The following is a 17,058-nucleotide window of genomic DNA, read 5'->3' on the forward strand; positions in this document are numbered from 1 at the left end:
CCCAGTATTAGCAAGTCGGTTTGTTTCCAAACTTGGGTGACTGTGCAAATTCCATACAGACAATCTTCCCGTGTCTGTGTAAATTTTGTTATCTACCAGACCTCAGAATATATTAAGAAGCTAGTCAGACTTTATCTTTTTCTTATTTTAAGGTAAATATAAGGTGTTGCATTCCAGATGCAATTTGATTGATCAGACTGCTTGATTTGAAGCAAACACACTTTATTCATACACTCTATTTAAAATATAACAAAAAATAGAAAATAATTGGCTTAGCTGTAACTCTATTGGTAAACTTGACAGAATAATAAATTAACCGGCTACTGAATAGTGACTTTCATAATCACACCCGTGGCAAAAGGCAAATTCAGAAAACAAATGGTCTCACATGCAACTCCAGCAGCCCCCAGCTTTTAGCTGTAACCGGGAGAGGGAAAAAGTAACTTCCAATTCTTCAAGGCCTCAGCATCAACTGCTACTGAAAACTGAGAAAATAAAAATTCTGATTCTGTGAGAGCTTGACCACACCCATTCAGGCTGTTTCTATTGTTCCAACTTAAAAAAACCTAAGGCCTCACAAGCTGTTTATTTGATGAATTTCTCTTAAAAATGTTCTGTTTAAAAAACCAGGACTAAATAGATCTCTTAAAGCCATTGTATTGTCACAGTTTTCTCTGGGTGCTCCAGTTTTCTCCCACAGTGCAAAAATGTACAGGCCCAGATGGATTAACCATGGGAAATGTAGGGTTACAGGGATAGGGTAAGGGGGTGGGGTTTGGGTGGGATGCTCTTCAGAGGGTTGGTGTGGACTCAATGGGCTGAGTGGCCTGCTTCCACACTGTAGTGATTCTATGATTCTATAATGCATCGCAGAACTAAAACTCCTTTTAACCCAGTATATGCTTTCAGATTCATCGTTGCTTCCATTGACTTTGACAGAGTTCTCTTCCTCGCATGCGTTTCAGGGATCTTCCTTTCCACTTTGTGCAGTTCATTGTATAATGTTCCTTTCAGTCTCACCTGTTGTACCGATTAATTGTCCCTTCGCCATTCCTGAGATTAATTTACCTATTATTACCTTTCCAGTTTTGTCTTCTGCTTTCATTGCCACATCTAATCGAGCTGCTTTAAATTTGGCTGGAAAGATGGTAGGCTTTAGATTCCTGGGAACTAATATCAGAGGAAAACCAAACTACATGGAGTATTGGAAGAGGTAGATAACGTTTGTGTAAGAAATAGCAAGTTATTTTGGTGGGTTCAGAGTTTGAGGGAAAATAATAAATCTAAATCAGGGTTGATGTGCATGTACGTGAATAACCAAAATGTGGCAAAGAAGGTTTAAAAGTTGCAGAGAAGTGCAGGCATGTGGCAAATATGATGCTGTGCTGTAATTGGAACCTGGATCAAAGGGTAAGACTGGGTGTTAAATATTCCTGCAGACAGAGCATCATGAAATAGAGTGCGAGAGATGTACAGCATGGAAACAGACCTTTTGGTCCAAATCATCCAAGCTGACCAGATGTCCTAACCTAATCGTCCCATTTGCCTGCATTTAGCCCATATCCCTCTAAAGTCTTTCTACTCATATCCAGATGCCTTTTAAATGTTGGAATTGTAGCCCCCTCCACAACTTCCTTTGGCAGCTCACTCCAAAAACGCAGCATTGTCTTTGGAGATCTTTTTTCAATAAACAGAGATTTAAAAAGAAGCATGGATGGGTGATCAAGGAATGGGATCATTGGGGATCAATGTCCAGGATCATGGTATTTTCGGCTTTGGGATTATCCGATAATTGAGGATTGGCAACACCCAGTATTGTTGCCAGATTTGCTGAATTTGTCCAGCACTTTCTGCTTTTAATTCTGATCTCCCAATACTTTGCCTTTATTGGAAATAATACATTTGGTTCCCACTTCCAAATAATTTAGATAGATTGTGAACGTCTAGGGCCCTGGCAATGATCCTTGTGGTACCTCACCAGTAAAACCCTGCCATTCTGAGAGTGACTGGGGGTTACTATTAACCAGAAACTGAACTGGGCTATCCATGTAAGTATTGTGGCTACAAAAGCATGTCAGAGGTGAGGAATCCTGCAGTAACTCACCTCCTAACTCCCGAGGTCTGTCCATCTTCTACATTTTCACATCCCTGAAGAGATTTTTGTGCCCTCCTTTATGTTATTTGCCAGTTTGAATTCATAATCTTTCCCCTTTATCGGTTTCTTTATCATCCTTTGCTTGGTTCTAAATCGTTTCCAATCCTCAGACTTATTCTGGTAACTTTATAGGATCAGACGCACATGGTAATTGAGGATGAGGATTCAAACTGTGATAATACTGTGCCTTTAAGAGATCGGTTCTGTCCTGTTTCTCTTGCAGAGCGATGTTGTCTCAATGGTGGCTTTGAATTCTCCCTGGGTGATTTTTTAAGATAAAGTGATCATGAATGGGCTGGGTCAGGCTCACATAGACTTATAAGACTTTAGTTTTGCTTTCAGTTGGTTGAGTAGGTTTCTGCTGGCTGCTGGTGCTGAAAGCTTGAGTTCTCTACTGCCAGAGTGAAGTCTGCAACAGACAGGCTTCCTTTATAAATCAAAAGGGGAAGTTTGTTTCTTTCTGTTGGACTGGAGAGAGCCTGCACGTGAAAATAACCACTGTGTTGCTGAACTGCCTTTGCCAAGGTTGTGCTTATGGGATGCTGACTGTTTTGGAACAGTTAATGATTAGTGGTTAGATAATACCTTACACAACTGAAATACTTAACAAGATAAAATTATGGATTTTTGTTGTATTTTAATTGTGTTGTAAGAATAAAGTGTTTTGACTAATGTTGAGAGGTAGACTGATTGAATCACATCTGGAACTCAGCGCCTTTCACTTGCCTTGTAAAAAACATAAAATTATGGTCTCCACAATATACTTGCGAAGGTCTGGTCTGGTCCATAACTAAACCACTTGATGGTGCGAGAGTGAGATTAGATCCAAATTCTGTTACAATGTTATAATTCCTTAACAGATAGATTGTTGTTAAAAGGGGGCACTGTATTAGTTGTTGGCTAGCTCATGATTGGGGTCTAAAAGGATATATTTGTTACTGAGTTTCCTTTCAAAAACATTGTATACTTTAATCATAAAAATATCTTCATATACATCCATTGTCACTAACGCATTTTGGTTCAGTACAGTAGCATATAAACAAACAAATATTGGAGCTTGACTCTATCCAACAAATATACCAAATGCATCTCTTACTTGTAGAATACTATATTTATTTGAGGCAGTGACAGGGTCTGATAACTGAACAGATTCCCACTTACCTTCAGCAGGAAAACCTCAGACAGTGGCTTTTCTCCACTGTGCCTTGGTGGCAGCTGACCCAAGCCTTAGTGTGTCCCGAGCATGTAGTCCTGGATCTTGGAATCTGCGATCTGCAATACTCAGTCATGGTCAACTCCTTGTTCTGGAACTATCCAGTTTTAGGCAGACCAAAGAACGTCTTTCATTGAGTTGACGGTCCTCCAGGCGCAGTCGGTATTTGTCTCGGTGTGCGTCCTGGGTTCAGACCGTTGAGCACAGAGTCCTGCATCATGGTTCTGCTCAGGGCAGACCTCGACAAAATCCACCTCACCTCTCTCCAGTCTTCTTGTCACCAGGTTTGATGGTTTGACATAGCCCTCTATGTTAATACTCTAATGTGTTAGGTGATTCGTACTGGAAAGGTTTACCAGTGCTCCAAGCTTATCAACTGTGTATGTTTTAAAAATAATTAACTGCTCACAGCACCTCTGTACACTCCTGAGGGCACTATTGCTTAGATTTTCCAATACATACCTCATCTTTCTGCAGCAAATTGTCTTCCGATGTGTTGAGAGTGTGTTTCATGTTGGCACATAAAGTACAATATCTGTAAATTTCTTAGAGACTTGTGCACATGACTACCACAGACCAATCAAGTAATTATTCACCACTTTCCAGGACATCTTCTCACTAAGGACATGAATATTAAGATGTCAAGATCAATTAGAGTCATACAAACGTACAGCATGGAAACAGACCCTTCGGTCCAACCTGTCAATGCCAATCAGGTATCCCAACCCAATCTAGTCCCACTTGCCAGCACCTGGGCCGTGTCCGTCCAAACCCTTCCGATTCATATACCCATCCAGATGCCTTTTAAATGTTGCAATTGTACCAGCCTTCACCACTTCCTCTGGCAGCTTGTTCCATACACGTACCACCCTCTGTGTGAAAACGTTAGGTCTCTTTTACATCTGTCTCCTCTCACCCTAAACCTATGCCCTCTAGTTCTGGACTCCCCGGCCCCAGGGAAAAGACTTTGCCCATTTACCCTATCCATGCCCCTCATAATTTTATAAACAACTATAAGGTCATCCCTCAGCCTCCGATGCTCCAATGAGAGGGGAAAGATATAAAAGAGACTTACAGGGCAACTTTTTCACACAGAGGGTGGTACGTGTATGGAATGAGCTGCCAGAGGAAGTGGTGGGGGCTGGTACAATTGCAACATTTAAGAGGCATTTGGATGGATATATGAATAGGAAGAGTTTGGAGGGATATGGGCCGGGTGCTGGCAGGTGGGACTAGACTGGGTTGGGATATCTGGTCGGCATGGATGGGTTGGACTGAAGTGTCTGTTTCCATGCTGTACATCTCCATTTCTGGACTCACCCACCCAAGGGAAAAGACTTTGTCTATTTATCCTATCCATGGCCCTCATGATTTTGTAAACCTCTATAAAGTCACCCCTCAGCCTCCGATGCTCCAGTGAAAACAGCCCCAGCCTGTTCAGCCTCTCCCTATAGCTCAAACCCTACACCCATGGCAACATCCTTGTAAATCTTTTCTGAACCCTTTCAAGTTTCACAACATCCTTCCGATAGGAAGGAGACCAGAATTGCATGTAATATTCCAAAAGTGGCCTAACCAATATCCTGTACAGCCGCAACATGACTTCCCAACTCCTGTACTCAATACTCTGACCCATAAAGGAAACCATACCAAACGCCTCCTTCACTATCCTATCTACCTGCGACTCCACTTTCAAGGAGCTATGAACCTGCACTCCAAGGTCTCTTTGTTCAGCAACACTCCCTAGGACCTTACCATTAAGTGTATAAGTCCTGCTAAGATTTGCTTTCCCAAAATGCAGCATCTCACATTTATCTGAGTTAAACTTGATTTCTTTCTATTTTCCTGAAATATTTGCATTAGCATATTTAAACTTGAAAATATTTAGGTGAGAACTGCAACAAAGAAATTGATGCAAAGGTGCTCAGTATAGTTTTATCATGGTACCTAGTCATTTGAAGCAAACCAGATTGGAGATGAATGTTTCATTTTAGTTTTAAAGTGTCTGAAGTGAAATAAAATTGTATAGTTCCTAGCAGATGCGAAATCCTGCACAAGTCTGTCCCTCTGTGACAATATTTACCTAGAAACCAGGAGACAAGTTAGAAGATCAAAAGCTGAAGAAAATTGTCTTTCTTTTGTGTGAACTATTGAAATATATTTAAAACTCAGCCCTCATGCTGGAGGAAGAGGGTACTGCAGATGCTGGAGATTAGAATCAAGATTAGAGTGGTGCTGAAAAAGCACAGCAGGTCAGGCAGCATCCAAGGAGCAGGAAAATCGATGTTTCAGGCAAAAGCCCTTAATCAGGAATGAGGTTGGGAGCCTCAGGAATGGAGAGATAAATGGGAGGAGGATGGGGCTGGGGAGAAGGTAGCTCAGAGTGCAATAGATGGTTGGAGGTGGGGGTAAAGGTGATAGGTCGAAGAGGAGGGTGGAACGGATAGGTGGGAAGGAAGATTGACAGGTGGGACAGGTCACGAGGATGGTGCTGAGCTGGAGGTTGGAACTTGGGTAAGGTCAGCGGGGGGGGGGGGGGGGGGGGGAATATGAGGAAACTGGTGAAATCCACATTGATGCTCTGGGATTGAAGGGTCCTGAGGCAGAAGATGAGGCATTCTTCCTCCAGGCGTTGGGTGGTGAGGGAGTGGTGGAGAGGGAGGAGGCCCTGGATTTGCATGTCCTTGGAATGTTCAGCCAGGGGGCGGTGTGGTTGATTGGTGCGGGTGTCCTGGAGATGTTCTCAGAAGCGCTCTGCGAGAAGGCGTCCGGTCTCACCAATTTAGAGGAGTCCGCATCAGGAGCAACAAATACAATAAATGACGTGTGGAAGTGCAAGTAAATCTTTGATGGATGTGGAAGGCTCCTTTGGTGCCTGGGACAGAGGTGTGGGTGCCGATTTTGCAACTCCTGCAGAGGGTGACCTGACCAAGTAGTCGCGGAGGAAACAGTCTTTGCGGAAGGTGGATAGGGGTGGGGAGGGAAATATATCCCTGGTGGTGGGCTTTTGCCCATAACGTCGATTGTCCCATTCTTTGGATGCTGTGCTATTCCAGCACCACTCGAATCTTGCCTCGTGATGGAGTGACTAAAAGGGAAATGTCACGCTGCTCCAATAGAGGGCACTCTATTTGGGGAGAGCAGACACAGCTAAACCTGCATTGAAATACTGTCTGAGGTATGCGAATGCTTGAAGGTGGAACTAGCATCGTTTCCCCCGCTGAATGCACGGCTTTGCAAAAGAGGTAGCAATAGGCTTTTTAAGCAGATCCACATGCTAGGACCAATCAGAATGCTGGAACATTGTTAGACCTACAGGTTTATTGATGTCAATCCCGATTTTTCCCATTACAACCCGCACAGATAAGTTTTCATTCTCTTGCACCCTGTATTGAAATTGGAACTGACTGCAGCATTGCACTCTGTAAGTCTCTGTTTATGTCTCTGCAGAGACCCACAGTTCCCCCCAGCCTGTCTGAGGTCACTCCGATGATCGGTTCAGCAGGCACTCTCACGCATGCGCTAGCCACATGGTCCTCCAACTGCGGTCTCCCAGAATCCCGGCATGCGTGTCGCAACCATCAACCACTGTCCCCAATCCTCCACGCTTGTGTTGAGGCTACATGCCAAGCTTGACAGCCAGCTGATGAAGGAGCAGCGCTTCGAAAGATTAGATTCCCTGCAGGGTGGAAACAAGCCCTTCGGCCCAACAAGTCCACACCGACCCTCCGGAGAGCAACCCAGCCCAATCCATCCCCCTCTATTTACCTCTGACTAATACACCTAACACTATGGGCAATTTAGCGTGGCCAATTCACCTAACCTGCACATCTTTGAACCGTGGGTGGAAACCGGAGAAAGCTAGTGCTTCCAAATAAACCTGTTGGACTATAACCTGGTGTGAATTTAAAGACTTTCAGATTTTCACAGCTTTGGCAAATTTCCTAGGGTGGTTTTCAATGTTTGATCCGTTGTAGGAAACGCAGCAGTTAACATGCACACAGCAAGATCTCACAATATAAAGCCATTTCTATTCCATCTTTAATATGACAAAACGTTCCAAAGCAGGAGCATTCTAAAAATTGCCACCAAGCGACACGAAATTATATATCAGATGACCATAGCGGGTTTGAAGGAGTGTCTTAAAAGGAATTCCAGAGCTTACGGGCATCTGAAGGCATAATGAAACAACAATAATCGGTAATGCACGGCGAGTGGGGCAAAAAATAAAAGGGGCACAACAATCTCAAAGGTTGCTGGAGATGGAGAAGAGTTACAGTAACAGGGAAAGGGAGGCCATGGAAGAATCGGAAAACAAATACGCGGATTTGAAAATGAGCTTCAGCAGGACCTTATAACAGGTGAAAACAATGACTGCAGATGCTGAAAACCAGATTCAGGATTAGTGGTGCTGGAAGAGCACAGCAGTTCAGGCAGCATCCAACGAGCTTTTGCCTGAAACGTCGATTTCGCTGCTCGTTGGATGCTGCCTGAACTGCTGTGCTCTTCCAGCACCACTAATCCCTTATAACAGGTGGTCAAGTTGAAAGAATAAAATGAACGAAGAGACTTTTGGTCCTCCAGTATCCCGAGGTGCCTGGCAGTTAGTGGGGGGTGGGGGTAATATAGCACCTTCAGGTCCTCCAGTATCCCGGCATGCCTATCTATCGGGGTTATTTAATACCTTCAAGTCTTCCACTATTTCGGCGCGCCAGGCAGTCAGCAGGGTGGGGTGGGAGCGGAGTAGAACTTAGCATCTTCAGGTCCTCCAGTGTGCCTGGCAGACCATTTTGGGGAGGAACGAGTAATTTCGGATCCTCCATAAATCCCGAAGTGCCTGATTTTCTGTTTTGGGGGAGGGGGAACACAACCCGGAAAGCTCAGGTCTTCCAGTATCCCGGCATGCCTGGATCTCCTTTGGACGGTGGGGGTGGGGGAAGGTTTGGGGGCAAATGGGCCCTTAGGTCTTCCAGTATCCCGGCATACCTGATTGTTTGGGCTTGTCGGGGGGGGGGGTGTGGTGTTTTAGCAAAACCCTCAGAGCATCCCGACGTGCCGGATTGGGGAGAAAGGGTGCGACAACTAGGTCCTCCAGTATCCCGGCGTGCCTGGTTCTCGGTTTTGTTGGGGGGGGGGGAATGCGCGGAGAATCGGCAGGGACACTCTCTGGTCCTCCAGCATCCCGGCGTGCCTCGTCCTAAGCTGCGCCGTTGGAGGCAGGGGAGGACACTCTCTGGTCCTCCAGCATCCCGGCGTGCCTGTCGGCCTGTGTGCCCCTCCCACCCTCTGGCCGGCCGTCCGTCCTCCCTCCCGCCCGCAGGGAGCGGCCGCCATGTTGTGTGTTGTTTTACACCTCAGAAACAGCGGCGGCTGCGGGGTGAAGGCGAGCGGACGCCTCAGATAGAGATATATATATAACATAGACGGAACCGACTGCGTGCATGTATTACATTGACCACTCACTGACCAAAACGGAAGAGGATAACAACCAAAAAAAAATAACAAAGCAGCCGGAGGGATCTGATGCGGGAGAAAAGGAAATATTCGTGTGTGTGTGTGTGTAGAGGGGGGGTATAAATAAAAAATAAGAGAAGTTGAGGGGGGAAGAGAGGATAAACGATGAGGATTTGGGCATTTAAAAAAAAAATTCTTCCTCTCTCTCTGGGTTGAATGAAATGAAGCCGAGGCGGTTTTGCTGAGGAGGAGGGGTTTTTCTTTTTAAAAAAAAAAGAAAAATAATTCCTTATCATTCATCACCAAAAGCCCCGGCATTGTGTGGTGTGTTTTTTGTTTTTTAAAACAATTATTTGAGGGTGGGGGGGGGGGAAGGAACCGACGACAAGATGCTGTGTTTTGCTGCTGCCGTGTGAACCGGGGGAGGGGGGGAAGAGGAGGAGGAGGGTGAGAGACATTTAGAAAAGAGGGAGGAGGAGGGTGGTGTGTGTGTGTGTTGGGGGGAATTAGGCTTTTAACCGAAATAACCTTCAGCCGTTTTCTGAGAGCGAAAAAAAACCCCTCCCTCCCCCACACACATACCCAGAGGAGGGAGAAATGATGTGTGTGTCCGCCGTCTCTGCAGCTCTTCCTTCACCAGGATTATAACTCTACCTTTGGACCTTGGAGGACACTCTGCTGAGCTTTATATATATATTTTTTTCTCGGGGTGGGGGGGGGAGGTGAAGGAGGAAGGATGTGCTTTAGAAGAAAAGGAGAGACCTAAATATCTCGAGTCCCAGACTGTTTTCCCCCCCCCCCCCTTCCCAACAACAACAACAACCTTGCTGCCTCCAGTTGTGATTTAAAATATATATAAATAAGGCACATTTCTGTGCGAACGGTGTCGAGCAAGGCTCGTACCCCTCTCCCACTCTCCTCCTGACCCCCTCCCCTCCCTCCACTGCAAGCCAAGATGTCTGCAGAAGTGCGCCTGAAGAAACTGGAGAAAATGATCCTGGACGGACCTCGGAGAAACGGTGCGGCGGTGAGCGTGGAGACCTTGCTGGACATCATCATCTGTCTGTACGACGAGTGCAGCAGCTCTCCCCTGCGCCGGAGAAAAACATCAGCGAGTTTCTGGACTGGGGTGAGTCCACATTCATTGACTGACTGATTCGTGTTTACCGAGTCGCGCCCGCATTTCGTTGAACGGGGGAAGCCGACATCTCATTCACAATGTCGAGGTCATTCACAGTGGGCATTCCCCCCCCCTTGTCGAGGTCATTCACAGTGGGCATTCCCCCCCCCCTTGTCGAGGTCATTCACAGTGGGCATTCCCCCCCCCTTGTCGAGGTCATTCACAGTGGGCATTCCCCCCCTTGTCGAGGTCATTCACAGTGGGCATCCCCCCCCCCCCCCCCTTGTCGAGGTCATTCACAGTGGGCATCCCCCCCCCCCCCCTTGTCGAGGTCATTCACAGTGGCATTTTCTCCTCCTACCCCCCCCCGTCGAGGTCATTCACAGTGGGCATTCCCCCCCCCCCCTTGTCGAGGTCATTCACAGTGGGCATTCCCCCCCCCTTGTCGAGGTCATTCACAGTGGGCATTCCCCCCCGCCCCCTTGTCGAGGTCATTCACAGTGGGCATTCCCCCCCCCCCCCGCCCCCCTGTCGAGGTCATTCACAGTGGGCATTCCCCCCCCCCCCCTTGTCGAGGTCATTCACAGTGGGCATTCCCCCCCCCTTGTCGAGGTCATTCACAGTGGGCATTCCCCCCGCCCCCTTGTCGAGGTCATTCACAGTGGGCATTCCCCCCCCCCCCCGCCCCCCTGTCGAGGTCATTCACAGTGGGCATTCCCCCCCCGCCCCCCCTGTCGAGGTCATTCACAGTGGGCATTCCCCCCCCTTGTCGAGGTCATTCACAGTGGGCATTCCCCCCCCGCCCCCTTGTCGAGGTCATTCACAGTGGGCATTTTCTCCTCCTGCCCCCCCCCCCCCCCCCCCCCCGAGGTCATTCACATTGGGCATCTCCACCCCCTCCTTGTCGAGGTAATTCACATTAGGCAGTTTCTCCTCTCTTCCCCCCCCCCCCCCAGCCTCTGCATTGTGCGGGGTACAATTTTTCAGGCTTCTGTAACAATGCATTCTGTTTTCGGGGCAACTTATTGGTTTGTGTTTTATTTTATTGTTAGAAAGCAGTGTTGCAAATCCAGCAAAATTCATAGAGTTTGGGGGGGGGGGAATAGTAGACGGGGCTATTAGCTCTTAACTTATCCCGCAGGCTTGATGCTGCAGTCTTTTGGGGTTTTTTTGTTTCAATTTAGCAGTAATCCCCTCCTCAGCGCGTTACTTTGGAGGTGAAATACGATCAGCTCCGTGTGTTTGCTGTGACCTAATGGTTAACAAACACGATTGACACTTTCAGATCCTAGACCGTTACGAAAACTGCACACTGTTTTAGGAAGACGTTCAGTGCTGTTTGATTTGTGTCCAGGGATAGATTGTAGCTACAATTTTCTTCGTCCGTGAGATCTCAGCAGCGATTGTACATTTTGAGTCGTCGTTAACCAGCCTTGCGCAAAAAAAAGTGAACGTTTCGTCTCGCCTTTTCGGTCTAAGATTTTCCAGGTCTCCACACTCCTGGATGTGCTACATCTATTTTTACGTTCGATAGTTCCAGATGATAAATGCTGGTTGACTGTGACAACTGGAACTGGGTTGCAAAATGAATTGATGAGTTTCCGGTTGTCTGTGAAACGACCGGCCAAGACAATTTGTTCAGAAATGCTATTACTAAAATATGCGGTGAAGAATACACGTCATGTTTGACCATACCGCCCCTCAAGGTGTTTTTCTTCACTATACTTGCAACCTTGGAGATAGTTGAGGAGAAACATACGTGGAGTACCTAAATGAATTATATAGCCCTATTGTACATTTTTTTAAGCGGAATTCTCAACTAACATTAACCTTTTGTGGTAGTTTTTTTTGTGCGCAGTAACATTTGCACAAGCTATTTCAAAACTAATAAAATCGATGAGCATAAGACAGTCTGGGATAAGCAGGCCTAGAGCTATGATTCAGAATGTTCAATGCAGATATGTAAGTTTCAGTGCTGTTTTCATCAGCACAGTGAAAGTTTTAGAGAAGGGATGGAAAGAAGATTTTCAAGTTATGAAGGTTTTGAGAGATTCTATTAGAATCAGTGATAGATGGGTGAATGCTTAGAACTATCCCTACAATGGATGTAGGGGAAGGGAATCTCAATAAATTGCACACAGGACAATTAAAGTGTGGAATGCTTGTTTGCAAATAGCAAAGAGTGCCATTGCTATTTTGAGGTTGCTTTAATAAATATTTTTAAAGCAGTATGAAAGGATATAGGAAATGAAGAACAGTAGGTTCTGTTGAGTTGGCAGTGCAGGTATAATGGGCTGAATGTTCATCCCCATGCTGTATGTTTCTTGAGTTTGTTAATAAATCTATGCATAATTATTAAGTTAAGAATTAGCAATTGCAGCTGGGTGCTCCTGTTATTGCAGATTGTTTGGATCCATGACACAGGCATATTTGCTGCAATAGCTGATGATCTGGGAAATAAATTACTGTATGAGATACTGTAACATTGCAACATGCAAAGAGTCAAATTCTGGTTCTCATCTTATGGACAGATTACATTAAATCTGTTATTGTACATTATGATGTGCAGTGGTGAGAAGTAAAAATATTTCTCCTTACTTGCCATGACCACTAAATTCCTACGTTTACCTATGCTTGACTGCTGTTGGGGATGTAATTTATCTTGCTGTTCAGCTGGTATTAATGAACTTTTTAATCAATTCCCTTTTATAACTTGATGTTTCACTTTTTTGCTGTATAGATGTCCTTGTGCTGCAATACATATTTAGAATTCTTTTTTCTCTCCAGAAGTCTGTTATGGACTTGATTAGCCAAATAGTCTCTTATCCCCTAATGATTCTGACTTTCTATAATTGGAGTGAATATTAGATACAGATTTGCTTAGGGTGCAAGGAAAGCATAAAATTAGTTTATGCCTGGATGTGTAGTCCTGAGAATGTGTTATGCTGAAGTATTGCTGATGAGGTTTCAGTTTAGAAGATTGTGCAATGATTTGAGTTGAGGGCTTGATATTATCAAAAGTACAATATATTTTCATTTGACATTTACTTTCTTATATTGATTCATGATTTGTGTGAATATATGTGTGCCCTTTGCAGAAATGGTAGAAATATGCGGCAAGTAATCTGTAATGTCTGCACAGTTAATGTGTATGTATTCAGGGGCAGTCTTGGTATCTGGGCATTTGAGGTAAACAGTCTCATGTTTTTCAGCAAGTTAATGTCTAAGGTGGCAATTAGCTATTCTACTGCTTGAAAAAGATGATGCAGCCATCATCAGTATTTCAAACAGATTAATGTAGAAAGGATGCACAGTATTTAGTGGTAGATGGTAAGATCTGAGAGATTGGGACTTTGCCAGTTGTTATTTTGACGCATAGCTGAATCTTAATTATAGGATGATTAAAGACTGTTTGCTGTTTATATCAAAACAGTACAAATAAAAGTTTTTGCAGTTACTTGGAATTTTAACATATGCCCTTAAAAGCTGTGAAGTTTATCTTTATTTCATGCATTATGCAGATGGAGCAGTTACATTTGCTCTATCACAGGACTAGGTTTTACAGTGGCTGCTTCAAATTTATTTAGCATTATTGTGACTCAGCTGGATATGATATAAAAATATTTTTATTCTAGTGCAAATTATTTAAGCTGATTTTGCACTTAATGGCTATCTGAAAATGTCTACAGATGTTTTATAAGCTGTGGCATGTTCATGTAATTAATGAAGAGTTGCAATTTGGTTTTGATTATTTAAAGTTGAGTGAACAAATGTCATGCCAGTTATTACATTTCGTGTTCTTTTATTGACCCTATTTCTGTTCAAGCCTTTCTATATACTGTTTGTCCAAGAATGTTTGATTTGTGGAGTTCTTTTTGAGCTTCTTTTGAGAAGTACAAAAGTATGGCACTGGCAATTTTTGAGCTGCGGCCAGTGTCCCAAGGAAAGCCTGTAGTGTGATACTATCTTTTTACTTCTGTCCTGGCCTCCCCCAGCATCAGTCTATCCATTCAAATTGAAGGTGGTAGTGGTTAGAATTGTAGTTTTAACTGGTGTAGCAAATTCATTTTACAATCTGAAAATTTGTGTGGTCAGTCTCATTATAATAGCTTCCTGTTTTACAAAATAGCTTTGGCATTTTAAGTTCTGTTTTCATTTAGGAGTTAGTTGATACAAGTCATATAGATTCCTAATTTTGATTATGATGTCAGTTTAAAAATTTGAGAGAGAATTTCCTGCCTGGATCAAGAGACATTTTTCTAGCAGTTTCCCACTGCTACTGTCTTTCTTTGGGAGGTGTGTTGAATCTACTGTTCAGAACAAAAGCTGCACTGTTTACCTGGAAGCAATACATAGAGAAGTTATTTAATTATTGTTGAATTTACAAGATGTTATTAATCTGCATAAATTTTGTTTGGATTTTGGGGTAATTTCTTTTTTAATACTTGGGCAAATTTGGCAATAAGTTGCAAACATCTAACATGTCCCAGGAAAGTCTGAAACATTTTGGTAACTCATTAACGTGCACCCACTGTCCTTGGGGGAGGAGGAGGTACTCAATGATTGAAAGATGTGATTTGAATTAAATACTGAAGATTTAACTTATTTGATCTTGTGGGTGACTAGTGCTCACCCTTTGCATTTGTAACCTGCAATATGTGCCTCTGCTGTATTATGCAAAAAAGGCTGAGATGAAGCAATAAAGATGGAGAGCAAGCTCATGTTGCTGTGGTTACTTTAGTTTTGAAACATGGTATCACTTTGGAATACATATAATGCTTGATCTTTGGAAAAATGGTTGATTTTAATTTTGCTGGTGAGGTGTCATGGCTGATATTGCTGGTTGAACTATGTAGCTTGAATGGAAGTCATAGAGTCATAGAGATGTACATCATGGAACCAGACTCTTCAGCCCAACCCATCCATGCCGACCAGATATCCCAACCCAATCTCTAGCCCATATCCCTCCAAACCCTTCCTATTCATATACCCATCCAGATGCCTCTGAAATGTTGCAATTGTACCAGCCTCCACCACTTCATTCTGAAGACTCTTTAATGTGAAGACCTTTTATGAGAAGAGTATTACAAAACTGTAAGTGCGGTTTGTATATTTTCTGGTAGTTTACTGACCTTGCAAATTTTCATTGCTGTTAGTACTGTTGGTATAATCTCATATCGATGCTAGTCAAATTGTATTTTGATAATGCATATCAAATGGAAATGTTCTAAAATAGCAAATGGTACCTTGATCAGATTTCTTAGTTGGCTGTGGGAATCAAATAGGTTAACTCTAGCAATTGTTTGCTAGAGCTGGTACATTTTTGGTGTTTTACACTGTTGAATGTGAGATCCTGTAATTGGGACCCTACTCATTGGAGTTGAGAAGATTGAGGTGATCTCATTAAACATAAAGGGCTTGACAGAAATTGTTAATGGTGTTTTCTTTCATGGGAGAGTCCAGGACCAGAGGACTCTCTGAATAAAGAAGTGCCAATTTAAGATTGAGGTGAGGAGCACTTTCTTTTCGATGGTTGAAGGTCTTTGGAACTCCTTACTGCAGAGAGCTGTGGGGACTGAGTCCTTGTATACACTTATGGTTGAAGTACGTTCTTGATCAGCAGCTGTATCAATGGTACTGGGGAAAGGGCGGGGAAGTGTACGGGAAGGAGTGTTGGATCAGCCAAGATCGTATTGAAAGGTGGAGCAGGTTCAAGGGACTGAACAGCCTACTGCTGTTCCTATTTCTTATGGACTGAAGGGAGTCAAAGATACGTCATAACTAATTACTTTGGAAATGAATTCACAATTGTTTAGGCAAGAGTTTAGTCAATTTGCATTCAGCAATATCAGTCAAGAAGCGGTGGTGAGATGGAAGTGTTTTTGTGATATCATTTGAAGGAGAAGTGTTGGACAGAGTACTGAGAGAACTCGTCCGTTTCTTCAGGTCAATATCATGGATCTCGTATCTGCCTGCACAGTAGAGTATTTTGGTTTAACATCCCATTTTATGGAAGGCACTACCAACAATATAGCAATGTTACAATATAGCAATGTTACAATAATTCACTGAACTGTCAGACTCAGTTATTTGCTTACATCCTGGAGAGGTACTTCAACACACACCCTTCTGAATTTGGTGGTAAGATTACTATCTGCTGAGCCCAGTGTATTACCTTTCAGGTAAGCTGTCACTGTCCAGTGTGTGCTATGCTACACAATAGGCTACATTCAATATACCTCCTTTGTAATAGAAGTCAAATTGTCAGCATTAAGATTAAGAACTCGTGACTGCTTATAAACGACTCAGAAAATTATATTCAAGTCCTTTTTTCATAATTTTTAACTTGATTTCGGCATATCTTGTACAGTTGAGAGACATTTGAGAGGAGACAGTTAGTTTCTTATTGTTTATTGTGGTTGCTAGTCAGGACTGGTGAGAAAAGTCATATGTTTACAGAATGTTTAAATGATGGAAATTTATAAAAGCCAAGCAAAACTTTGCCTATGACAACAGTGAACAATGTTATTTTTATAACAGAGGCTATTAAAAATAGCTGTTAGGAACAAAATCTTGTTGGTAATATATCTTTGTCAGTGAAATGTGTATTTGCCTTTTGAGGATGCATTTGTGTGCCATTTACACGGGGTCAATCTAACTAAGTCATCTTGTTTAATACAACATTTTGTTGTCTTCAGGACAGGACAAACAAGTAAAATTTGCTGTTCAAATGAACTCTTGATTTGTCAAGCATGTGATAGTCTGTTCAGCAAACCTCTTGTACTCTTTGACTTTTTGCCACTCATATTCCTGAATCAAAGTTTTACATTGAGTAGATTTGATAATCCAGTGAAACTTAAAATTAAGTAGTTGATTTATTGTAGGCCACCCAACTATATATTTGTGTATTGAAGTATAGTTTCAACAGAATTCTTTCAGAAAATAGGGGCCACTGTTTAAGGAAGGTGGTAAAGAGAAGCCAGGGAACTATAGATCGGTGGGCAAGTCGTTGGAAGGAATCCTGAGGGATAGGATTTACATATATTTGGAAGAGCAAGGACTGATTAGGGATAGTCAAATGGCTGTGTGTGTGTGGGGAAAGAATGTCTCACTAAC

The 17,058-nt window shown here is 43.5% G+C and overlaps 1 protein-coding gene across 1 annotated transcript in view; it reads left to right on the forward strand.

Annotated features, from left to right (window-relative positions):
- Positions 1-9,329: 9,329 nt before the first annotated feature.
- The window catches only part of LOC140456550 (serine/threonine-protein kinase MRCK alpha-like), a 567,354-nt gene continuing 559,625 nt past the window's right edge, over positions 9,330-17,058 (forward strand). Inside the window, 2 exon segments of the mRNA XM_072550745.1 lie at positions 9,330-9,916; positions 9,919-9,951. Of these exon segments, the coding sequence (XP_072406846.1) occupies positions 9,778-9,916; positions 9,919-9,951 (172 nt within the window). The 5' untranslated portion in view covers positions 9,330-9,777.

The sequence above is a fragment of the Chiloscyllium punctatum genome, chromosome 3 (assembly GCF_047496795.1).
Source record: "Chiloscyllium punctatum isolate Juve2018m chromosome 3, sChiPun1.3, whole genome shotgun sequence".
Lineage (NCBI taxonomy): Eukaryota > Metazoa > Chordata > Chondrichthyes > Orectolobiformes > Hemiscylliidae > Chiloscyllium > Chiloscyllium punctatum.